At 42.6% G+C, this 25750-nt stretch overlaps 1 protein-coding gene across 8 annotated transcripts in view; it reads right to left on the bottom strand.

Annotated features, from left to right (window-relative positions):
* Positions 1-25750, bottom strand: part of LOC106588567 (A kinase (PRKA) anchor protein 9) — a 142083-nt gene that overhangs the window by 27346 nt on the left and 88987 nt on the right. For 6 of the 8 annotated variants that reach the window (XM_045709243.1, XM_045709248.1, XM_014177703.2 and 3 more), the window contains 9 exons: positions 19721-19883; positions 12758-12852; positions 11601-11718; positions 10277-10315; positions 8992-9224; positions 8531-8650; positions 5230-5397; positions 2956-3060; positions 2456-2608 (listed from right to left, as the gene is read on the bottom strand). In XM_045709243.1, the coding sequence (XP_045565199.1) occupies positions 2456-2608; positions 2956-3060; positions 5230-5397; positions 8531-8650; positions 8992-9224; positions 10277-10315; positions 11601-11718; positions 12758-12852; positions 19721-19883 (1194 nt within the window). Of the gene's footprint in view, positions 1-2449; positions 2609-2955; positions 3061-5229; positions 5398-8530; positions 8651-8991; positions 9225-10276; positions 10316-11600; positions 11719-12757; positions 12853-19720; positions 19884-25750 lie in introns of all 8 variants that reach the window. The other 2 variants (XM_045709244.1, XM_045709246.1) reach the window with 2 other exon arrangements.

The raw sequence follows: 25750 nt of genomic DNA, 5'->3' as shown, positions 1-25750 counted from the left end.
ATATCACACACACACACACACACACACACACACACACACACACACACAGTTCAAAAGTTGGGGTCATTTATTTTTTTAAAGAAAAGCTCATTTTTTGTCCATTAAAATAACATAAAATGTATCAGAAACACAGTTTAGACATAGTTAATGTTGTAAATGACTATTGTAGCTGGAAACGGCTGATTTCCTTAATAGAATATCTGCATAGGTGTAGAGGCCCATTATCAGCAACCATCTCTCCTGTGTTCCAATGGCACCTTGTGTTAGCTAATCCAAGTTAATCATTTTAAAAGGCTGATTGATCATTAGGAAACCTCTTTGCAATTATGTTAGCACAGCTGAAAACTTTTGTTCTGATTAAAGAAGCAATAAAACTGGACAACAGTTTTCAGCCGTGCTAACATTATTGCAAAAAGGTTTTCTAATGATCAATTAGCCTTTTAAAATGATAAACTTGGATTAGCTAACACAACGTGCCATTGGAACACAGGCATGATGGTTGCTGATAATGTGCCTCTGTAGGTCTATGTAGATTTTCCATAAAAAAATCTGCCGTTTCCAGCTACAATAGTCATTTACAACATTAACTCTGTATTTCTGATCAATTTGATGTTATTTTAATGGACAAAAAATGTTTGCTTTTCTTTCACAAACAAGAACATTTCTAAGTGACCCCAAACATTTTAGCGGTACTGTATATATGTATATTTTTTATGGCATAAGATTCTAAAAACCTGTTTTGCTTTGTCATTATGGGGTATTGTGTGTAGATCGATGATGGATTTTTTTTTTAAGAATAAGGCTGTAACATAAAATGTGGAAAAAGTCAATGAGTCTGAATACTTTCCGAATGCACTGTACTAGCCTGGCTGTGTGGTGGCTAAGGCTACCTACATGCTAGCCTAGCTGTGTGGGGGCTAAGGCTACCTATATGTTAGCCTAGCTTTATGGGGGCTAAGGCTACCTAAACTCAGCAACAAAAAAAGAAAGAAAATTTCCCTTTTTCAGGACCCTGTCTTTCAAAGATAATTCATAAAAATCTAAATAACTTCACAGATCTTCATTTAAAGGGTTTGAACACTGTTTCCCATGCTTGTTCAATGACCCATAAACAATTAATGAACATGCACCTGTGGAACGGTCGTTAAGACACTAACAGCTTACAGACGGTAGGCAATTAAGGTCACAGTTATGAAAACATAGGACACTAAAGAGGCCTTTCTACTGACTCTGAAAAACAAAAGAAAGACGCCCAGGGTCCCTGCTCATCTGAGTGTAGGTGCCTCAGGCATGCTGCAAGGAGGCATGAGGACTGCAGATGTGGCCAGAGCAATAAATTGCAATGTCCGTACTGTGAGACGGCTTAGACAGCGCTACAGGGAGACAAGACGGACAGCTGATCGTCCTCGTAGTGCCAGACCACGTGTAACAACACCTGCACAGGACCGGTACATCTGAACATCGCACCTGCGGGACAGGTACAAGATGGCAACAACAACTGCCCGAGTTACACCAGGAACGCACAATCCCTCCATCAGTGCTCAGACTGTCCACAATAGGCTGAGAGAGGCTGGACTGAGGGCTTGTAGGCCTGTTGTAAGGCAGGTCCTCACCAGACATCACAGGCAACAACTTCGCCTATGGGCACAAACCCACTGTCGCTGGACCAGACAGGACTGGCAAAAAGTGCTCTTCACTGACGAGTCGCGGTTTAGTCTCATCAGGGGTGATGGTCGGATTCGTGTTTATCGTCAAAGGAAAGAGCGTTACACCGGGGCCTGTACTCTGGAGCGGGATCGATTTGTAGGTGGAGGGTCCGTCACGGTCTGGGGCGGTGTGCCACAGCATCATCGGACTGAGCTTGTTGTCATTGCAGGCAATCTCAACGCTGTGCGTTACAGGGAAGACATCCTCCTCCCTCATGTGGTACCCTTCAGCATGACAATGCCACCAGCCATACTTCTCGTTCTGAGTGTGATTTCCTGTAAGACAGGAATGTCAGTGTTCTGCCATGGCCAGCGAAGAGCCTGATCTCAATCCCATTGAGCACGTCTGGGACCTGTTGGATCGGAGGGTGAGGGCTAGGGCCATTCCCCCCAGAAATGTCTGGGAACTTGCAGGTGCCTTGGTGGAAGAGTGGGGTAACATCTCACAGCAAGAACTGTCAAATCTGGTGCAGAGATGCACTGCAGTACTAAATGCAGCTGGTGGCCACACCAGATACTGACTGTTACTTTTGAACCCCCCCCTTTGTTCAGGGACACATTATTCAATTTCTGTTAGTCACATGTCTGTGGAACTTGTTCAGCTTACGTCTCAGTTGTTGAATCTTGTTATGTTCATACAAATATTTACACATGTTAAGTTTGCTGAAAATAAATGCAGTTGACAGCGAGAGGATGTTTCTTTTTTTGCTGAGTTTACATGCTACCCTAGCTGTGTGCTGGCCCGTTACCTGAAGCAGGCTGTCCTTAGTCTCCAGGTCTTGCTGCTGGGTGCTCAGCTCCTTCCTCTGGATCTCCAGCTGCATGTGGAGCTGCTGCACCTCCTCACTCTTGTTCTCCAGCTCTTCCCGGAACTGCTCAAGCTGCTCCTCCAGGTTACTGATCTGGAGGGGAGGAGTCGGAAGGGAGGAGTCAGGCTGGCGTGTTGTGTGTTCTTGTCTATCTAACTGAGGACCAGGGCATCGACACATGAAGAGGGGACTTGAAATCCAAGTGGGGACCTGCCTTGTGTACATCATTGGTAATTGAAGGAGTGTGATTTGAGGTGAAAGATGGCAGGCAAAGGGATGCAACAAGCAGAGGAATGGCCCATTTTGTGTAAATCATTGGGGGAATGATAAACAATCAAGATTTTTGCTGGCTAGCTTTGACACTGTGCTGGATTGGCTACTTATAAATTGCCTTCCAAACATGTGAAAGAAAGAAACCCCCCACAAGTCTAATACATTACCTCTTTCTCTTTCCTGTCGAGTGCCTCTCTTTCAGTTTGTAGCTGAGCCTCCAGTGAGGAGTCCCCAGGCCCACTAACAGACACATCCTGCCTCTTATCCTCCACCTGAAACACACATGCACACAATATTATTATTTAGCAACCAGGTCATGCGTGGCGAACACACACAATAATACACGCAAGCGCACACACACAGCCATACATCATATGCAGTAGCTGCGTTCTCATACACTTAACCTCTCTAGGGTAGGGGGCAGTATTTTCACATCCGGATAAAAAACGTACCCGATTTAATCTGGTTATTACTACTGCCCAGAAACTAGAATATGCATATAATTGTTTGATTTGGATAGAAAACACCCTAAAGTTTCTAAAACTGTTTGAATGGTGTCTGTGAGTATAACAGAACTCATATGGCAGGCCAAAACCTGAGAAGATTCTGTACAGGAAGTGCCCTCTCTGACCATTTCTTGGCCTTCTATACTCTCTTTATCGAAAACAGAGGATCTCTGCTGTAACGTGACACTTTCTAAGGCTCCCATAGGCTCTCAGAAGGCGCCAGAACGTTGAATGATGACTTTGCAGCCCCTGCCTGAAAAACAGTAGCGCATTTGGATAGTGGTCGATCTGAGAACAATGAGACGGGTGCGCGCGTGCACGTGAAGAGGCCATTTTACATTTTCAGTCTTTGAACGAAAAAGACGTCTCCCGGTCGGAATATTATCGCTATTTTACGAGAAAAATCGCATAAAACTGTATTTTAAACAGCGTTTGACATGCTTCGAAGTACGGTAATGGAATATTTAGAATTTTTTTGTCACGATACGCGTCCGTGCGTCACCGTTCAGATAGTGACTTGAATGCAAGAACAAAACAGAGGATATTTGAACATAACTATGGATTATTTAGAACCAAAACAACATTTGTGGATGAAGTAGAAGTCCTGGGAGTGCATTCTGACGAAGAACAGCAAAGGTAATCCAATTTTTCTTATAGTAATTCTGAGTTTAGTGAACGCCAAACTTGGTGGGTGTCAAATTAGCTAGCCCGTGATGGCGAGCTATCTACTCAGAATATTGCAAAATGTGCTTTTGCCGAAAAGCTATTTTAAAATCTGACACCGCGATTGCATAAAGGAGTTCTGTATCTATAATTCTTAAAATAATTATGTTTTTTGTGAACGTTTATCGTGAGTAATTTAGTAAATTCACCGGAAGTTTTCGGTATGTTTGCTAGTTCTGAACGTCACATGCTAATGTAAAAAGCTGGTTTTTGATATAAATATGAACTTGATTGAACAAAACATGCATGTATTGTATAACATAATGTCCTAGGAGTGTCATCTGATGAAGATCATTAAAGGTTAGTGCTGCATTTAGCTGTGGTTTTGGTTTTTGTGACATTATATGCTAGCTTGAAAAATGGGTGTGTGATTATTTCTGGCTGGGTACTCTCCTGACATAATCTAATGTTTTCCTTTCGTTGTAAAGCCTTTTTGAAATCGGACAATGTGGTTAGATTAACGAGAGTCTTGTCTTTAAAATGGTGTAAAATAGTCATATGTTTGAGAAATTGAAGTAATAGCATTCCTAAGGTATTTGAATATCGCGCCACTCGATTCCACTGGCTGTTGACTAGGTGGGACGATTTCGTCCCACATACCCTAGAGAGGTTTAATCATCTGAGCAGTAGCAAGTTATGGGGACATTTATTTCACTGCTCTGTGTTTCAGCCTGCCAACAGTGATATTGGTTGCAGTACGTCAGGGGTGTCAAACTCATTCCACGGAGGGCCGAGTGTCTGCGGTGAGGGGAGTTCCTTACTAATTAGTCACCTTAATTCATCAATCAAGTACAAGGGTGGAGCGAAAACCAGGAGACACTCGGCACTCCGTGGAATGTGTTTGATATGTGCAGTACTTGGGTGCAGTACTCATTATTATGGGCGCACACACACACATTCTCAGCCCTGACGTCAGGGACTGTCTGTACAGTCTCCTTTCTTACTAATGTACACACACAAACACCCATATGCACATGTAGCTTCACGCTGTCATTCTCTCACACTCTACCAGAACACACAAACTCTCATTCTGAAACAGTCACACACCCCCGCTAACCTTAACACAGCATCATAAAAAGCAGCGGCAGGAATGAGAAGGAATCTCTCTCTCTCTCCCTCCCTTTAACTCTTCCCACTCCATTGTCCCTCTCCTCTCTTTTTCATCTTCCCCCCCTGTCTCTCTCCACCCCTCCCCCCCTCCGTCTCTCTCACCGTCTCTGTGCTGGCCAGCAGAGCCTGCTCCAGCTCGCGGATGCGGCCCTCCAGCTTGTCGATCTCCTCGTTGCGCTCGCCCACCTCGCGCTGCAGCTGCTCAGACGCCAGTAGCAGCTCGCTGCACCAGTCCGCCTTCTCCCTCAGCTGCTGGGTCAGCTGATCCACCTGGGAGAGGAGAGGGATGAGGAGGAGAAAGGAGTGGGAGGAGAGAAGGAGGGAAAGTGGGGTTTTCAGTGAGGATCGTACAGTCTGTAGCTTCAATGTATCAATGTGGCTAGCTAGTAGCAACACAACACAGTAACTGGGAGGTCAGCTGATCCACCTGCCGTTTTGAAGAGAGGGAGGGTAAGAGGGGGTAGTAGGGCTGGGAATTGCCAGGGACCTCACGGTACAATATTATCACGATACTTAGGTGCCGACACGATATATATTGCAATTCTCATGATTCTATTTGTATTGCTATTCGATACTGCAATCTAATTGCAATTTGATGTTCCAAACATATTGCTCAAAGACAGCGTGAGAAGATTTTGATTGGTCATGGAAATAAAAGTGCTGGAACCATGTTGGCTCACTATTTAGAAAGAAGCTATTGAGAAGAAGCTATAGGATAAAAAATACCAGAATTTTGGCACAGGTAGAGCCAAACAGCGCTAGCTAATGCTAAGTAGCAAAAAAATTATAATCACGTATTTTACAAATCGATACTTGGTGTCAAAGTATTGATATAATATTGTCCAAAAATTAAACTGCGATAATTAAATGTAGCTATTTTTTTCCCCCATCAATAGGGGGTAGAGGGAATGAGGAGAGCTTCAGCGAGGATGGCAAAGAAAGTCTACCTGTCATTTGCCTTTTGGTAGGCCGTCATTGTAAATAAGAATGTGTTCTTAACCGACTTGCCTAGTTAAATAAAGGTTAAATAATTTTTTATTTTTTATTATGCAGAATATGCTTCAATATGAGAGAAGCTGCATTTCAGTATACGTTAGCTACTAGCAATAGCTGTTAGATTAGCTGAGCCACCTGCCGTGTGGGAGAGGGGAGGAGCAGAGGGGAGGAGCAGAAGGGAAGGAGAAACAAGAATGGTTATGCTATGGTGCGGCTGAACAACGGCAGTATTAATGTAAGTGGGAGCAATTCTATGAGGCCAGAGGATCCACACCTGCTACATGGTTGAGAAAGGGAGAAAAATAGGGGAAGAGGGAGGGAGAGGTTGGGTTTTAGTGCAGCTAATGATATTTATTAGAAGAGCCTTTTCAATGATGCTAGCAGCACTAATAGCTGGGAGGGCAGCGGATCCACCTGCTATGGTGGACAGAGGAATATTTAAAGGGACAAAAAGGAGAAAGAGAGCAGAGGAAGGGAAAGTGGGGGGATCTAACTGGTTTACAATGACAGGTTGCTACCATGCAACTGATGGAGTTTCACTAATGAGAGAGAGGCTGTTTCAATGCAACTAATAGCAATACCTGGGAGGTCAGCTGATCCACCTGCCATAGGAGAGGCAAAGAGAGGGACAGAGGAGGAAAGAGGAAGAGGAAAGAGGGAGAGAAAATGGCCTTTAATGAGCATAGCAGTGACTAATAGGAGAAGGTGGAGGGAGAAGGAATGGCGCTAAGATTATGATGGCAGAGAAAGGCTGCTGTGATAAAGCTAAATGCATTTAGCTTAGCAAAAACAGGCCACTGCAGTGTCTACAATGATGTTTAAAAAGAGACAACTATAATTCAATTCAACTAACTCTGAGTGACTTTTAGTGAAACGTTTCCACAACACATGCCACTATAATACAGCTGAAGACTCTGAACACAAACAGCAGCATGGTAACTAATGTAAAACACAGCTGATGGCAACAGAAAGCAGAGCCACTGCCACAGCATGTCGAAGAGATGTGGAGCTATGATGTTAATTACTTTTACCAGAAACTAGCCACAACAACTCAATTGATGTACAATAAACCAGAGACAAGCAGTATGTCACAGTTGTTATGATATCAGATGCCATTATAATGCAAAGACAGACCTCCATGGTCCAGATGACGATGATGCTCAGCAGAAATATTGAAATGTAATATCTAATGATATTTACTTGAGGAAGGTAGTTACAACACGGTGTGAGAGTAACCTCGCCATGAACTCTGGTTTTTCGAAAGACGCAAAATATATTACCGTAATTTCCGGACTATAAGCCGCAACTTTTTTCCCAGGCTTTGAACCTCACGGCTTAAACAATGACGCGGCTAATATATGGATTTTTCCCGCTCTCCAAAAAAAACACATTCTGTGACGTGCTCAGTTTTTTGGCGGCATGAAGCTTTCATTAGACCAATGAAATTGCCGAATGGGTTAAGGTCAAACAACTTTTTGGTTTAGTGTTTAGATCAAATCGAGCGCTCTCAAACTTCCCATCATTCTGATTACGGTAGTCATTTTGTCACCCTCATCATGGCAAAGACACTGAGAAATGCATATGATGCAGCTTTCAAGTTGAAGGCGATTGATCTGGCTGTTGGAAAAGGAAATAAAGCTGCTGCACGGGAGCTTGGTCTTAATGAGTCGATGACAAGCCTTGTTTCGTTAAAGCCCATTTATTTTTTGTTACAAGCCGTGTTTCGTTAAAGCCTATTTATTTTTGTTACAAGCCGTGTTTCGTTAAAGCCTGTGTAAAGTTAATTTGTTTCAATGTACCGGTAGGCACCTGCGGCTTATAGACATGTGCGGCTTATTTATGTTCAAAATGTTTTTGTTTTTTTTATTCAGTGGGTGCGGCTTATATTCAGGTGCGCTCAATAGTCCGGAAATTACGGTAAGTGTTTAGTGACACGGACAAAAGCACTTAAAACCTATTATGTTCAATAAAATATTCAATAAAAACGCCTTAAATACTACAGTTCTACAAAATGTATTACAATCACATAATATCCACAACCCCCTTACAGTTCAAAAATAAATCACCATGGTGATGATTGACAAATCAGCCCTTGCTCCAAAACAACGCAACAAAAACAACCCCATCAGCATATACTGTATGTACATTTTCCTTCACAACACATGTTGATGCAACAGTTCCAGTTTGACTAGTCTGGGATCATATTCTGGTAAACACAGGAAATTCTACCTCCCCATTGTCCTGGCTGACACTGAGCCCTCATGTAAAGAGCTACAACAGTCCACTTTTACAAGCTGAGCATCTACATAACTGCCTTTCCCATTGTGAGGGAACAAAAGGAGGGAGAAACTGCCTGTGGGGTCCCACAGGGCTCAATGCTCGGGCCATTGCGGAAATTAATTGTTACCTCTCTACTTCTTTGTTCAGAGCCGGGCTGCTGCTTCTGGCTGTTCTTTAGCTGCTGCTCCAGTTTCAAGATCTCCTGCTGGAAGACGTCCCTCTCGTGTTCTCGGTCGATGGCCTGCTCCTGGGGATCAGATTTTAAGACCAAGCCTTTAAAGGAGAGTAGCTAAGGGAAATACCCATAACATATCAAATCGAATTATATATCAATGGGAAACGTCTCTGTTTCAGTGCCAATCTGAGTGACCCCAAGAAATGCATGGATGATGAATAAATGATGCATCAAGTGTAGTGCTTTATGCACTGCCTAATCCGCAATAACCAACATGCACATTCATATAATATTTGTGTAAATGTGTATACTTTTAAACAACATAGTTCCTACGGTCCTCCCCATTCATCCATCTCTCTATCCATATTCATCATCCCCCCTCCCTCATCTCTCCCTTCCCCTCTTTCTCTTACATCCAGGAACCTCCGGTTCTTCTCCAGCTGTTTCTCCAGGGCCTGGATCTGCTGCAGCAGGTCGCCGGTCTCTGTCTTGCGGGCGTGCTCCAGCTCGATGACCCGGTTGACCTGTTCCTCCAGCTCAGCCTCCAGTGTTTTCACCTGGTGCAGGAGGCCCAAACTCTCCTTCTCTGCCTGCCGCTGCACCTCTACCTTCTCAGCCATCAGCTTCTCCGTCTCCTCCAGGAGGTCTGGGGGGAAGGGAGGGAGGGAAGGACAGAAGGTGTCACACATAAGGTCACTTTAGAGGGGAGGAGTCAATGATTTTGGACATACAGGTTTTTATTCGATCAATGGACAGGACAGGATGCTGAGATGGAGTTCTGTGGACTGTCGGTCGATAAACCGAAAATCAGTTACAGCCTTACTATTAATGTAAAATCTAAGTATATTCAGCTGTTTGTGTCTCAGAAGTTCTAAAATTGTGTTTTATTCATTTTAAAATCATTACATAATTGAGATGTCTGCTTTTAACAAAATGCCCCCAATACAGTCTGCCATTTCAGCATCACGTATAACATATCTAACAATTTCACTCCCAGTATCTTCCCAACATATACCTTTAGTAATCCGATGCCATCATTTAACCAACCAACCAACCAACCAACCAACCAACCAACCAACCAACCAACCAACCGACATTAAACCAACCGACATTGCTTCACTCAGGAGATCAAAACCTCCATTGTATTAGTACAACAGATAAAAGGGTAAGAGTGCAAACCACAGACCAAGCACGTAGACAGTGCTGAGACATTGCAATATCCATGCCTCATATGCAATTGCAGGCAAGGGGTGGGACAAATTCCTAATTGAGCAATCATCTTAACTCCAAATGTAGTGGACATTGTCACGATGTTAACATGGATAATGTGAAGTAAGGTTAGGGTGAGCTAAACTCTAGGAGCAAAGATGATTGCCAATGAGGAAATAGTTAAGCTTACAGTATCAATGTATCAAAATATAGCTTATCCGATTCCTTCAATCATGCTCAATCATAAATCAAATGAGAATGATCACACTGACCCATATGACATTAACATGACAAACCATGACATAGAAAAGTGAATCAAAAAAGAAAAAGCAAGGGTTAGTGATTGAGTGAGTGAGCCCATAGCAAGCGCCAAGATTTTTTTGTGAGTTGCTGTATTTGGGGGTTAAAAAATATATTTGTGAAGTGCCAATCGACTAAAGACTAAAAGGTAACATAGATAGACTGGCCATGCTCTGATGTGGGACACACCTGCTTCAGGCGCTGCATCGACTGCAGCTTCAACTAGGCCTATGGGAGGAATAAGAAAGCACAGTATTTCAACATGCACTTGTTTTGTCATAAAAAGGAGGAAGACTGGAGGAGAAAGGATGCGAGAGATGAAAACGAGAGGGCGGGGCCTCCCTGCATGTGCTGTCATGGTATTGGTTAAAGCTGTGTCAGAAGAGGATGGATAAGCCAATGCCGTGAGAGCAGGAGTGAGGTGTTACTGAAATGGCTCCCTGTACATTGAATTCATGTCCTTGCTGTATACTTGCCATTTCCTTATGGATTGTTCATTAACCTATGGAATACCTTAAAATAGTACTGGAAAGAGGTAATGCATCGGAAAATGCTTAGAAAATGTTTTGCAAAGGGAAACAAGTGTCATTGGTCAAGTCAAGGTAGTTCCCTCCCTGTTTCAGTCCACTTCATTACATTTGGTGCCTAATGAACACAACCCAGGTGAGACTTTTGTCAGATACAGTACATGTGTCACAAATGTTCCAGGATTCCGTTTTATCCCAGAGGATTTCTATCAAAAACAATTATCAATTGTAAACTTCATTACAACATGAATGAATCATCATGGTCACCGTTTCTATAGGAATTAATTAAAGCACAGTAATAACAGAGTATATAAATTAAAATTACAAGGATTTCGTTAAAAAGTCATTGAGTGATAAGATAACAATGAGTGGCTACTCTTAAGCTGACACAGTATGTGGTGATGATGATGATGATGGCGATGACAATGAGTCACACAAATAGTCAAATGTAGATCTAATCAAGGAAATAAACCAACCTTCTGTATGCAAAAGAACATGGGCCTGTCTTATCTTCGTCATAGGACCCACAGAAATAGAATTACTAGAACGGACATGTCAAATTGCCATGGTCTGAGGGGTTTCTCTCAGTAATGCTAGTATTTCTATTTCAATGATACAACCCCCACTTCACTCTCCCACTCTTTGGAGTAGTGATGTCATAAAGATGTAGTCATAGTTCTCTAGTATCACCAACAGCATGTTTTTGAGCATCTCTATTGGAATAGGTATTGCGCATATCCAATACACTTTACATAATATGAAAGTAACATTCTCACCATTATTTCATGGCCTAGAAAACCAATCAAAGTTTGTCACGTGCGCCAAATACAACAAGTGTAGACCTTACAGTGAAACGCTTACTTACAGACTCTTACCAACATTGCAGAAAAGGTATTAGGTGAACACAAGCAATATTTGAAGTTTTGTCAAACTGTATATTTTGTTCCATTCAGATCCAACAAGAAAGTAAGTGGTGGGGTACATACGTAACTCGCGCGGGCCGGCATGCTCCCTCATGGCGTCCTGTTGCCGTGACAGTATCTCTCGCTCCTCCTGCATCTGCAGCCTCTCCTGCTCCAGTTCGTGTAGACGGCTGCTTGTCACCTGCAGGAGCCAATGACATTCAGTTAGAGGCAGGTTGACAATGTGGTTAGCCAATTAAAAACACTGATTCAGGCACACAAAAACTGCCCTTGCAGTGTGCGAAGTTGCCCGACATAGCGGTAACATTTTTAACAGATGGGAAACAACTTGAAACATAATTGTCCACAGTTTTCTTTAAATCTGCACAGAGAGGTTGAGATATATTGGACAAAAAATATTTACCTAGTACTAGGGTTGCAAAGGGAGGGTATATTACTGGAAACTTACCAGTAAACTACCCGAATTTTGGTATCTTTCAAGGATTTTATGTAATCCATCACAAGACATCTAGTGGCCCTTTCGGGGTACTTCATATTTTTACAGGTTTCTAATTATCTCTGGCCCACGGTGTGTCTTTATTACATGTAAAATATATGAAATAATTAAATACGATGATTTTCAAATAAAAACTATAATGAAAGCTGTAAAATATCATTCTAAATATAAAACCATCAACTTAGTGAATATCATTGGTGTTTAATATTATGGTTTCAGCATGAAATATCCTTTATATATATTTTTTTTTTTACACACTTTTGTTTATTTTGCTGATTCAGTATGTATTTGTTGTCAATGTTTTGGTGCCAAACTGGTGGCAGTTGTAAAAAAAATAAATAGTTGGAAGAGATGCAGAGTTGATTGAAAATAAATGTCATTGCTGATTAGAAGCTTTTTTTCAATAAATTAGGCTATTTTCCCTTCAACCATATGATCTATCTATTAGAAACTCATGGACAATATGGAGGCTAATATAAAAAATTAATACTATAAATAAATACATAAAAAAAAGTTAAAGTATAAATTACCAAAGTTTACTGAAGATTACGGTAACTTTGGTGAACTACCAGTAGCTTTGCAACCCTACCTAGCAGGCATTACTGGTTGAAATTACATCATTATGACATAAAGACTGCTCGCTGGGTAGTGGACAGAGCATGTCACCCTCAACGGTTATAAAACACAGTGATAATGGTAGTTGTAGACTTGGCCTCTGTCTCACCTGCAGCTCCTGCTCCAGGCTTAGCTGTAGCTCCTCCTTCTGACGCACCTGCTCCTCCAGCGCGGCCCGTTCACCCGTGTAGCCATCGATCAGGCCTAAGGGGCAGAGAGAGAGGAGAGGGAGTATTAATATATAGATTTAGCGTTCGTTGAATGACACATTAACACATCACACACAGTTAGAGCCCGACCGATATATCGGTTCACCGGTACTATCGGACGATGTTGACCTCTACCAATATTCAATAAATAGGATGAAAAAAGGGAATCTCATGATTATCTGAATACTTGCAGCCATTCTCATGATGCATCATTTTTGTCACAATGTAAGAAATCAACATTTGATGTATATTTCTTGGACAATTGCTATTTTGGATGGCAATTTGAGAACTCTGAAAAAATGTCACTTTTACATTTTTCTCACTGTAAAACAGTAGATCGGCAGATATCGGTAAGTTTTGTACACAAACTAGGGCTGGGCGATACGACCTAAAAATCATATCTCGATTTTCTCAAGCTTATGGGCAATTTACGATATATATATTTTGTTTCTCTAAATAAGCTTTGTTGCACAATTAAAGGTCAATTAACTGCATTTCAAACAGTCAGGAATAATCTAATGAATTCTGGATATTATCGTAAATAATAGCCTTCAACAGCCTTATAGTATATTATCGTAAATAATAGCCTTCAACCATAAGACCCAATAATATGGTCTTTATCAAACGTAATTATTTTATTAAAATAGTTTAACCTGTTTTTTGCAGTAGTCACTGATCTGACTTTCACAGCTATCTATGAAAATGCCCTTTTTTTTTTTTAATTACAAATGTAACCAGAATCAAGCACAATGCACACCCACTAATAATTACCAACTTCTGTTAGCAGGCATTATATAAATTTAACACAGGTCTCATAAACAAGCTCTCAAGCACAAGCCCACTGCTAGTGATTAGCCAGCTAGTCTTTATATTTAAAGTCTAGCCAACTTGGATCTATTTGCTTGCTAACAAAGTAGAATAGTTTAACTGTTATGAATACACCCTCCTGTCAGTCTCCAACTATTTTAACAACATAGCCTGTTTAGATGTTGAAATCAAGTTGCCTCCCTAGAGAAGAACATCTGCTGTCTCAGCCACTGCCGGTCACCAAGTGAGTACCACCAGGCTCGATCCTAGGCCCCACACTCTTCTCAATTTACATCAACATAGCTCAAGCAGTAGAAAGCGCTCTCATCCATTTATATGCAGACGATACAGTATTACACTCAGCTGGCCCCTCCCCGGATTTTGTGTTAAATGCTCTACAACAAAGCTTTCTTAGTGTCCAACAAGCTTTCTCTGCCCTTAACCTTGTTCTGAACAACTCCAAAACAAAGGTCATGTGGTTTGGTAAGAAGAATGCCCCTCTCCCCACTGGTGTGATTACTACCTCTGAGGGTTTAGAGCTTGAGGTAGTCACCCCATACAAGTACTTGGGAGTATGGCTAGACTGTACACTGTCCTTCTCTCAGCACATATCAAAGCTGCAGGCTGAGGTTAAAATCTATACTTGGTTTCCTCTTTCACCCCAGCTGCCAAACTAACCCTGATTCAGATGACCATCCTACCCATGCTAGATTACAGAGACACAATTTATAGATCGGCAGGTAAGGGTGCTCTCGAGCGGCTCGATGTTCGTTACCATTCGGATGTCAGATTTGCCACCAATTCTCCTTATAGGACACATCACTGCACTCTATACTACTCTGTAAACTGGTCATCTCTGTATACTCGTCGCAAGACCCACTGGTTAGGCCTCACTCCCCCCCATCTTTCTGAGATACCTACTGCAGCCCTCATCCTCCACATACAACACCCGTTCTGCCAGTCACATTCTGTTAAAGGTCCCCAAAGCACACATCCCTGGGTCGCTCCTTTTTTCAGTTCACTGCAGCTAGTGACTGGAACGAGCTGCAAAAAACACTCAAACTGGACCATTTTATCTCCATCTCTTCATGCAGGAGGCCTTTTGGTAGGCTGTCATTGTAAATAAGAATTTGTTCTTAACTGACTTGCCTAGGTAAATAAAGGTTTAATCATTTATTTTAAAAACATGTTCAAATAAGAAAAAGATTCTCTCATTGCACCTTTATAAAACACAAACTAGACAACTGCGTGCGACAGAAACTGAGCATGAATTTTCCACAATCATGTTCATTAATACTCCTGTCTAAGGAGGGTCTGTACTGTTCAACATTTGAGTTGAGACATAAAAAGGATATTGTTAAGGGTAAGTTCTCCTCTATTACAGTAAATTGTCTCTATGTGTTTCGGCGTACATATGACTGATTATGTCAGACCAAACCTCAACTACAAATAGCGAGTTGAAACTGCTTGTTGTCTGAGGAAACAATATCTTTAATCCCTTTTTGTTGTGAGTGGCAGGGGGAGGGGCTTGGTGTCTGTGTGCGAGTGGGAAAGTGCACAGTGCACACAACACAGAAGGAGCAAAGGAGACGAGACCAAAAATACACAATCAAAAATACAAACTTTAAAAAAAGTAAAACCTCAATTCTTGCAATACAAGCATTTGGAACAAGACTCTAAAACATACATTTGAACTAATCAAATGAATTTGATATAATCGCTAAGCCCTAACGCAAACAAATATTCAGACAAACAAACACAGGCAGAATGTCCTGACCCATTTTGCTTGACAGAGTGTACGACAGAGGGCTATGCTGCCAACAAACACATTTAAAAATTATATTATTACCCATCTTGTTACAGGTCACTAGATAAATGCACTACTGGCATGTCATTCAGCTGATGATAAATCTGTTTGGAAGACATGACTGCATTACATTTACATTACATTTAAGTCATTTTATCCAGTGCATTCACCTTATGATATCCAGTGGAACAACCACTTTACAATAGTGCATCTAAATCTTTTAGGGGGGGGGGGGGGGTTAGAAGGATTACTTTATCCTATCCTAGGTATTCCTTAAAGAGGTGGGGTTTCAGTTGTCTCCGGAAGGTGGTGATTGACTCCGCTGTCCTGGCGTCGTGAGGGAGCTTGTTCCACCATTGGGGTGCCAGAGCAGCGAACAGTTTTGACTGGGCTGAGCGGGAACTGTGCTTCCTCAGAGGTAGGGAGGCGAGTAGGCCAGAAGTGGATGAACGCAGTGCCCTTGTTTGGGTGTAGGGCCTGATCAGAGCCTGAAGGAACACTAGCAATGTTCCCAAAGATCTGATAGAGATTACTAATGAAATCCTATCTAGTACTAGTATGTAGTAGCTAGACTAAATAGGTGAAGTGAATACGCTTAATCATAGATGACTGTCTGATGTTCTTCCAAGAACTTTGTTGTGCTGATGTGTGTTAAACTTGCGGAGCCTCATTCTGATCTCTTTGTTTACTGTAAACTCAACAAATCATTTGAATGGGTGGCTCTACCCTTGTGTCTTTGTAAATGATGTTATTACTACAAAAGTATACGAGCCCACGTTATAGTGGTAACACATTTTCACAACAAATGAATGTACCTTAGTAACATCCCCAAAATTCATAATTTGCAGTGGATTAGACCACTCCCAAGAAAGCCTTCTGCATAATAAATACAACTCATATATAGGCCTACCTTTAAGATTTCAATGCTGTCACTAACCAGGTTTCCATCAAACCTTTTATGCGAGTAAAGTACATATTGAATAAACAGCCCTGATGGAAATAAGAAATTTGTCCGTAAACTTTACAAATGTTGACAAAACAAAATACAAATGTTTTTTTTTTTTCATTGAACCTTAATCCAGGCGAGTCATTTAAGAACACATTCTGACTTACAATGACGGCCTGGCAAGGTGGGATCTTTGTGTGTCTGTAAAATGCATTATGCGAGAAATGGGAACTGCTTTTATGAGCAAATATTGATATAATAACGATCATATTGAAGTAAACTTTGAGGCAAGCGATATGTTGTGTGGTCCTCCCACGACGACTCGGGAAAGCACGCAGTTTATTAGGCTACAGGTGAAATAAGTTAGGACGAACTTCACAGGGCGTTGAAAGTGCAGAGTGATGAGTTTGATGAGCTGTTCCAATCGAGGGTCTTTATATTTTTTTGTTTGCCTTATTTTACCAGGTAAGTTGACTGAGAACACATTCTCATTTACAGCAACGACCTGGGGAATAGTTACAGGGGAGAGGAGAGGGGATGAATGAGCCAATTGTAAACTGGGGATGATTAGGTGACCATGATGGTATGATGGCCAGATTGGGAATTTAGCCAGGACACCGTGGTTAACACCCCTACTCTTACGTTAAGTGCCATGGGATGTTAAGTGGCCATCTTTAGTCTTATTCTGGTGACATGATCGATGCTTGGCTGCTGTTTGACAGATCAAAATAATCTTGCTATTTCATTCATAAACGCATGTAGGCTACAGCCGCTCTTTATGTGCGAGCTGTTGGCTATAGCCTACATGTCAAGACCAACGCAACATTTTTAGTGACAAAACCATGGTGGAAACTCACTTATCCAATTTTTTTTTTTTTTTTCCGGTAAATGGGAATTTAACTGGAAAAGTTATTTTTATGCCCACGACCTCATCACGCACAGCCATTTATCTGCAACAATTCAATTTGATGGAACATCTCTGGTGGGAAAATGTGCATATTGTTTTTATGTATATTTTTGAATATTCGCATGAAAATCTGTTGCCAATTGGATGGAAACCTAGCTAGCGTCATCTTTACAAATGTTGTTTGCGTGTTAAATTGTCAAGTTTTATGAGCACAACAACAGTATATTAATTTATCACTTGTAACTATGCTCCATGTTAGCAACCAAAACTAAAACCACATCAGAGTAGTTCAAACAATAACTCATCATTTCTTAACTAACTCATACGCTGAAACTTGGAATGCTGCTGCTCGTGGGAAGGTGAGAACTTGGCCATTCACCAGAAACTCAGCACTCTTGGATCTGCATTCCGATGGTTATAATATGAGGTTGATTATCAGAATCAATCCACCAACCATCAATTCACTCTCTCAAGGAAGTTATATTTTATAATAAATCTGACAAAAATAAAGGTGATATTCGACTACGGATGAGATGGCTCCGGTCTTAAGTATCGTGTCATTTTATTAAGCCACAGTCATGAAGCCTATACGCATCTTGATAATATCAGATGTCGTCTGATACAGCCTAACACTGGAAGCTTGTGATGGCCTCCTGGCTTCACCCTCCTACCTGGTACAGCAACAGTCAAAACTGGTTGAGGTGATCTCATTACAACTTGAAATGGCAGTTTTGCCCTCTGGATAGTGATGGGGTAAAAATGTAATCAGCACACATTTCGCAATATTATTTTGGACGATATATATTACTTTGACTCAAATTCTAATTATTTGTTTTATTGCTAGGTAGCGTTAGATAGCGCTAGTCGGCTGTACCGGTGCCAAAACTCAGCTATTTGTCATCCTATAACTTGTTTTCCATCTTCTTTTTAAATAGTGAGCCAACATGTTTTTAGCACTTATTTCCTTGACTGATCAAATCTCATTTTCTCACCTTTGGGATGGAATCCCTTTAGAATGAAAAGCACAAGGCTGTAGGGTCGGCAGGTAGCCTAGCGGTTAAGAGTGTTGGGCCAGTAACCGAAAAGTCACAGGTTCAAATCCCAGAGCCAGTGGTGGAAGGTGGAAACATCTGGCGTTCTGCCCTTGAGCAAGGCAGTCAACCCCCAACAGCAACTGCTCCCCGGGCGCCAATGACGTGGACGTTGATTAAGGCAGCCCCCCGCACCTCTGATTCAGAGGGGTTGGGTTAAACGCAGAACACACATTTCGGTTGAATGCATTCAGTTGTGCAACTGACTAGGTATCCCCTTTCCTTTCCTAGTCTCATGAGAGAATCTGTTGTCTCTGTCTCATGGAAACAGATCAATTAGGCTGCACCATCAATCAGGCTGCAAAACAAACTAACCACAGTGCTGACCCTGCCACACATCACCTTTCTTGCATTAAAGACAATTTTCTAAAAGGCCAACACTGTCTTACCAAATGGGTAATATTTGCTCAGAATTGTATCAACACACCCCTCTTGCTACAATTGTCCACAATGGCATCATGATGCCATTACATTTCCTATAGGCCTGTCTCTCTCTAATACTCTACTGTAAACCTATCCTCTGCAAAACATAATACAGAAATACATCCTAACTCCCCCTGAGAGACTTGAGTGGCCTCAGAGCCTGGCTAATGGTTTCTGTCAGAATGGAACATCCTTCAGAATTCAAGCAAAAGCAAGCCTGTTCCTCCATCTTCATTGAAACCAGTTTTCCACGCCACACCAGGAGCTAGGTATTACAGAGTGAATTAGACAGGACAAAAGGAGAGCATCATTTCGGCTTGACATTAACCGTGCTTGAATACGTGGATGGAAGAGCAAACACAATGGAGGAAGACAAGGCATCATTTGGGTTGGAGGCATCTTCGAAAGCTTTTAAGTGCCTGAAATGCATGTTGAAATATGTAGGCTGATATTGCAGGTCATGTGAAATCTGGGTGATGTTTTGTTTGTGAATGAGAATGTCCTTCTACCCTGTGTGTGAGTCAAGAAAAAAAGCAAATGCAAACCAAATGTAGAGGCAGTAACATTTACTATGTTATTTGTCCAGCTACATTTGAATGTGTGTATTTAATCTTTTTTTTGTTTTTACTGCGAGTCGCATGTCAGATGAAGACGTATCCTTGTGAGGACTTTTGGGGATTGAACAAACTCACTCACCCACCCACCCACACACACTCTCCATATTTTCACTTTCCCTTTCACCCACAAATTCCCTAGCCATCTGACTCACCAAAACACACCATCCCCCACAAACAACCCGAGACACACACTTTCACTGCCCTCCACCCACCCAAATTTAAAACAACCCCATCACAAACACCGCCCCCCCTCCACTCCACTCACCCTCTGCCCTGTGGAGCTCCAGGGCCAGCTGCTCACGGGCGCGCCCCTCCTCCCCCAGCCTTTCCTGCAGATCCTCCTGCCGCCGCAGAAGATCGCCAATCTCCTGGTTGTGGTGGAAGGACTCGCGCATCAGCTCCGTCTGGGTGACCTGCGCATGTTCCAGCTGATCAGGGTTGGGAAGATAGGTGGGCGAAACAAAGACAATTACTTTAGTGATCAAAGAGCATTTGAGGAAATACTTGAGGTGGAGGATAATTCTGAATAAAAAATTGAGATACACAAAGCAAGTTGGTCCACACAGACTGACTCAGTTTGAAAGAGCGTGGTACTAGCAACACCAGGGTTGTGGGTTCGATTCCTCCTGGGATCACATGTACAAAAAAAATTATGAACTCAGTGCACTGTAAATTGCTTTGGATAAAATAATCTGCTAAATGGCACATGGCATATTAAATATATCCCATGTCATGAATGAATACTCTGTCATTTACGGACAATAATGCTGAGCCTTGTGACAGTAGGTCTAATGGGAATATTTATGATCACCAGTCATGGTTTCCAGTTAGTGTCCAAAGTGAAAGTAAAAAATGAGGACCAATCAATCAAAGCAGTAGGCCCACTTAAGGATAATGGGTGGAACAAAACTACACTAGCACATAAGATACACAGAGGGAAACAGTGGGTTCACAACACACATGGCCTGTGTGGCTATGCTTAAATGAGTAGGGAATCCCAAAAACAACTACAGGGCAATGCACAAAGAGGTGTGGAGAAGGTTAGCTGTATACAGTTCAGCGGTAAGTCTCGAGTTGTACAGTGGTACATCATGACAGCGTAACTTTAACTTTGAAAACAGATGAGACAGGTCTAGTAGACGTTGCACTGTGACGCATTCACAAACACCTTCTATCCTGGCTGAATTAGCATGGAATTGCTCTTCTGCAATAAACCACTGACTTGCACTACATACATACATACATACATACATACATACATACATACATACATACATACATACATACATACATACATACATACATACATACATACATACATACATACATACATACATACATACATACATACATACATACATAAACATACATACATACATACATACATACATACATATACATACATACATACATACATACATACATACATACATACATACATACATACATACATACATACATACATACATACATACATACATACATACATACATACATACATACATACATACATACACACATAAACATACATACATACATACAACATACATACATACATACATACATACATACATACATACATACATACATACATACATACATACATACATACATACATACATACATACATACATACATACATAACATACATACAAACACATACATACATACATACATACATACATACATACATACATACATACATACATACATACATACATACATACACATACATACATACATACATACATACATACATACATACATACATACATACATACATACATACATACATACATACATACATACATACATACATACATACATACATACATACATACATACATACATACATACATACATACATACATACATACATACATACATACATACATACATACATACATAGACATACAGTGCCTTGCGAAAGTATTCTTTTCCGGAACTCCAATTTGAGCAGCAGCAGCTGAAAAATTAGCTCCTACAAATATTGAAATTGACATGGTTTTTAGAGTGAAGTACATCGGAAAAAAGCAAAAGAAAACTGCAAGACTGAATAGGAGAAAATAGACTGAATAGGAGAAAAAAACAAGCAACAAACAAAGAAGATAGGCTTTTGAAAAATAACTATTTTTCATAAAATTGTAGTTATCTTAGCTAGCTGAATTGTTTACCAGTTGCTAAGCAGTTGCTAGGGACTCTTTTGGAAGAAGCTAGCTAGCTAACGAAGAACAACAAAGAATATCTAGTTAACAGAAGAAAAGAAAGAGAAAATCAGGACAGAAGAAAAAGGATATCAAAGTGAAACAGTTCTCTAAAGACACAAGAGACAATAATACAAGAAACAACACTTCTGTAGCTTGTCAACTATGTGTCTGTCTATCCCTGTTCTCTCCTCTCTGCACAGGCCATACAAACGCTTCACACCGCGTGGCCGCTGCCACTCTAACCTGGTGGTCCCAGCGCGCACGACCCACGTGGAGTTCCAGGTCTCCGGCAGCCTCTGGAACTGCCGGTCTGCAGCCAACAAGGCTGAGTTCATCTCAGCCTATGCTACCCTCCAGTCCCTAGACTTCCTGGCGCTGACGGAAACATGGATTACCACAGATAACACTGCTACTCCTACTGCTCTCTCTTCGTCTGCCCACGTGTTCTCGCATACCCCTAGAGCATCGAGCCAGCGGGGTGGTGGCACTGGAATCCTCATCTCTCCCAAGTGGACATTCTCTCTTTCTCCCCTGACCCATCTGTCTATCTCCTCATTTGAATTCCATGCTGTCACAGTTACCAGCCCTTTCAAGCTTACCATCCTTATCATTTATCGCCCTCCAGGTTCCCTTGGAGAGTTCATCAATGAGCTTGACGCCTTGATAAGTTCCTTTCCTGAGGATGGCTCACCTCTCACAGTTCTGGGTGACTTTAACCTCCCCACGTCTACCTTTGACTCATTCCTCTCTGCCTCCTTCTTTCCACTCCTCTCCTCTTTTGACCTCACCCTCTCACCTTCCCCCCCTACTCACAAGGCAGGCAATACGCTTGACCTCATCTTTACTAGATGCTGTTCTTCCACTAATCTCATTGCAACTCCCCTCCAAATCTCCGACCACTACCTTGTATCCTTTTCCCTCTTGCTCTCATCCAACACTTCTCACTCTGCCCCTACTCGGATGGTATTGCGCCGTCCCAACCTTCGCTCTCTCTCTCCCGCTACTCTCTCCTCTTCCATCCTATCATCTCTTCCCTCTGCTCAAACCTTCTCCAACCTATCTCCTGATTCTGCCTCGCTCGGTCCTCCCCTCCTGCTCCGTGGCTCGACGACTCACTACGAGCTCACAGATCAGGCCTCCGGGCAGCCGAGCGGAAATGGAGGAAAACTCGCCTCCCTACGGACCTGGCATCCTTTCACTCCCTCCTCTCTACATTCTCCTCTTCTGTCTCTGCTGCTAAAGTCACTTTCTACCACTCTAAATTCCAAGCATCTGCCTCTAACCCTAGGAAGCTCTTTGCTACCTTCTCCTCCCTCCTGAATCCTCCTCCTCCCCCCCCCCTCCCTCTCTGCGGATGACTTCGTCAACCATTTTGAAAAGAAGGTTGACGATATCCGATCCTCGTTTGCTAAGTCAAACGACACCGCTGGTCCTGCTCACACTGCCCTACCCTGTGCTTTGACCTCTTTCTCCCCTCTCTCTCCAGATGAAATCTCGCGTCTTGTGACGGCCGGCCGCCCAACAACCTGCCCACTTGACCCTATCCCCTCCTCTCTTCTCCAGACCATTTCCGGAGACCTTCTCCCCTTCCTCACCTCGCTCATCAACTCATCCTTGACCGCTGGCTACGTCCCTTCCGTCTTCAAGAGAGCGAGAGTTGCACCCCTTCTGACAAAACCTACACTCGATCCCTCCGATGTCAACAACTACAGACCAGTATCCCTTCTTTCTTTTCTCTCCAAAACTCTTGAACGTGCCGTCCTTGGCCAGCTCTCCTGCTATCTCTCTCAGAATGACCTTCTTGATCCTAATCAGTCAGGTTTCAAGACTGGACATTCAACTGAGACTGCTCTTCTCTGTGTCACGGAGGCTCTCCGCACTGCTAAAGCTAACTCTCTCTCCTCTGCTCTCATCCTTCTAGACCTATCTGCTGCCTTTGATACTGTGAACCATCAGATCCTCCTCTCCACCCTCTCCGAGTTGGGCATCTCCGGCGCGGCCCACGCTTGGATTGCGTCCTACCTGACAGGTCGCTCCTACCAGGTGGCGTGGCGAGAATCTGTCTCCGCACCATGCGCTCTCACCACTGGTGTCCCCCAGGGCTCTGTTCTAGGCCCTCTCCTATTCTCGCTATACACCAAGTCACTTGGCTCTGTCATATCCTCACATGGTCTCTCCTATCATTGCTATGCAGACGACACACAATTAATCTTCTCCTTTCCCCCTTCTGATAACCAGGCGGCGAATCGCATCTCTGCATGTCTGTCAGACATATCAGTGTGGATGACGGATCACCAGCTCAAGCTGAACCTCGGCAAGACGGAGCTGCTCTTCCTCCCGGGGAAGGACTGCCCGTTCCATGATCTCGCCATCACGGTTGACAACTCCCTTGTGTCCTCCTCCCAGAGTGCTAAGAACCTTGGCGTGATCCTGGACAACACCCTGTCGTTCTCCACTAACATCAAGGCGGTGACCCGATCCTGTAGGTTCATGCTCTACAACATTCGCAGAGTACGACCCTGCCTCACACAGGAATTGGCGCAGGTCCTAATCCAGGCACTTGTCATCTCCCGTCTGGATTACTGCAACTCGCTGTTGGCTGGGCTCCCTGCCTGTGCCATTAAACCCCTACAACTCATCCAGAACGCCGCAGACCGTCTGGTGTTCAACCTTCCCAAGTTCTCTCACGTCACCCCGCTCCTCCGCTCTCTCCACTGGCTTCCAGTTGAAGCTCGCATCCGCTACAAGACCATGGTGATTGCCTACGGAGCTGTGAAGGGAACGGCACCACCTTCCGGAGACACCTGAAACCCCACCTCTTTAAGGAATACCTAGGATAGGATAAAGTAATCCTTCTAACCCCCCCCCCCTTAAAAGATTTAGATGCACTATTGTAAAGTGGTTGTTCCACTGGATATCATAAGGTGAATGCACCAATTTGTAAGTCGCTCTGGATAAGAGCGTCTGCTAAATGACTTAAATGTAAATGTATTCGGCCCTCTTGAACTTTTCGACCTTTTGCCACATTTCAGGCTTCAAACATAAAGATATAAAACAATTTTTTTGTGAAGAATCAACAACAAGTGGGACACAATCATGAAGTGTAACGAAATTTATTGGATATTTCAAACTTTAACAAATAAAAAACTGAAAAATATCGCCGTGCAAAATTATTCAGCCCCTTTACTTTCAGTGCAGCAAACTCTCTCCAGAAGTTCAGTGAGGATCTCTGAATGATCCAATGTTGACCTAAATGACTAATGATGATAAATAGAATCCACCTGTGTGTAATCAAGTCTCCGTATAAATGCACCTGCTCTGTGATAGTCTCAGAGGTCCGTTTAAAGCGCAGAGAGCATCATGAAGAACAAGGAACACACCAGGCAGGTCCGAGATACTGTTGTGGAGAAGTTTAAAGCCGGATTTGGATACAAAAAGATTTCCCAAGCTTTAAACATCCCAAGGAGCACTGTGCAAGCAATAATATTGAAATGGAAGGAGTATCAGACCACTGCAAATCTATGAAGACCCGGCCGTCCCTCTAAACTTTCAGCTCATACAAGGAGAAGACTGATCAGAGATGCAGCCAAGAGGCCCATGATAACTCTGGATGAACTGCAGAGATCTACAGCTGAGGTGGGAGACTCTGTCCATAGGACAACAATCAGTCGTATACTGCACAAATCTGGCCTTTATGGAAGAGTGGCAAGAAGAAAGCCATTTCTTAAAGATATCCATAAAAAGTGTCATTTAAAGTTTGCCACTAGCCACCTGGGAGACACACCAAACATGTGGAAGAAGGTGCTCTGGTCAGATGAAACCAAAATCAAACTTTTTGGCAACAATGCAAAACGTTATGTTTGGCGTAAAAGCAACACAGCTCATCACCCTGAACACACCATCCCCACTGTCAAACATGGTGGTGGCAGCATCATGGTTTGGGCCTGCTTTTCTTCAGCAGGGGCAGGGAAGATGGTTAAAATTGATGGGAAGATGGATGGAGCCAAATACAGGACCATTCTGGAAGAAAACCTGATGGAGTCTGCAAAAGACCTGAGACTGGGACGGAGATTTGTCTTCCAACAAGA

Source organism: Salmo salar, chromosome ssa27 (genome assembly GCF_905237065.1).
Source record: "Salmo salar chromosome ssa27, Ssal_v3.1, whole genome shotgun sequence".
NCBI lineage: Eukaryota > Metazoa > Chordata > Actinopteri > Salmoniformes > Salmonidae > Salmo > Salmo salar.
Note: the sequence above shows the minus strand (reverse complement) of the source record. Positions and strands in the feature narration are given on the sequence as shown.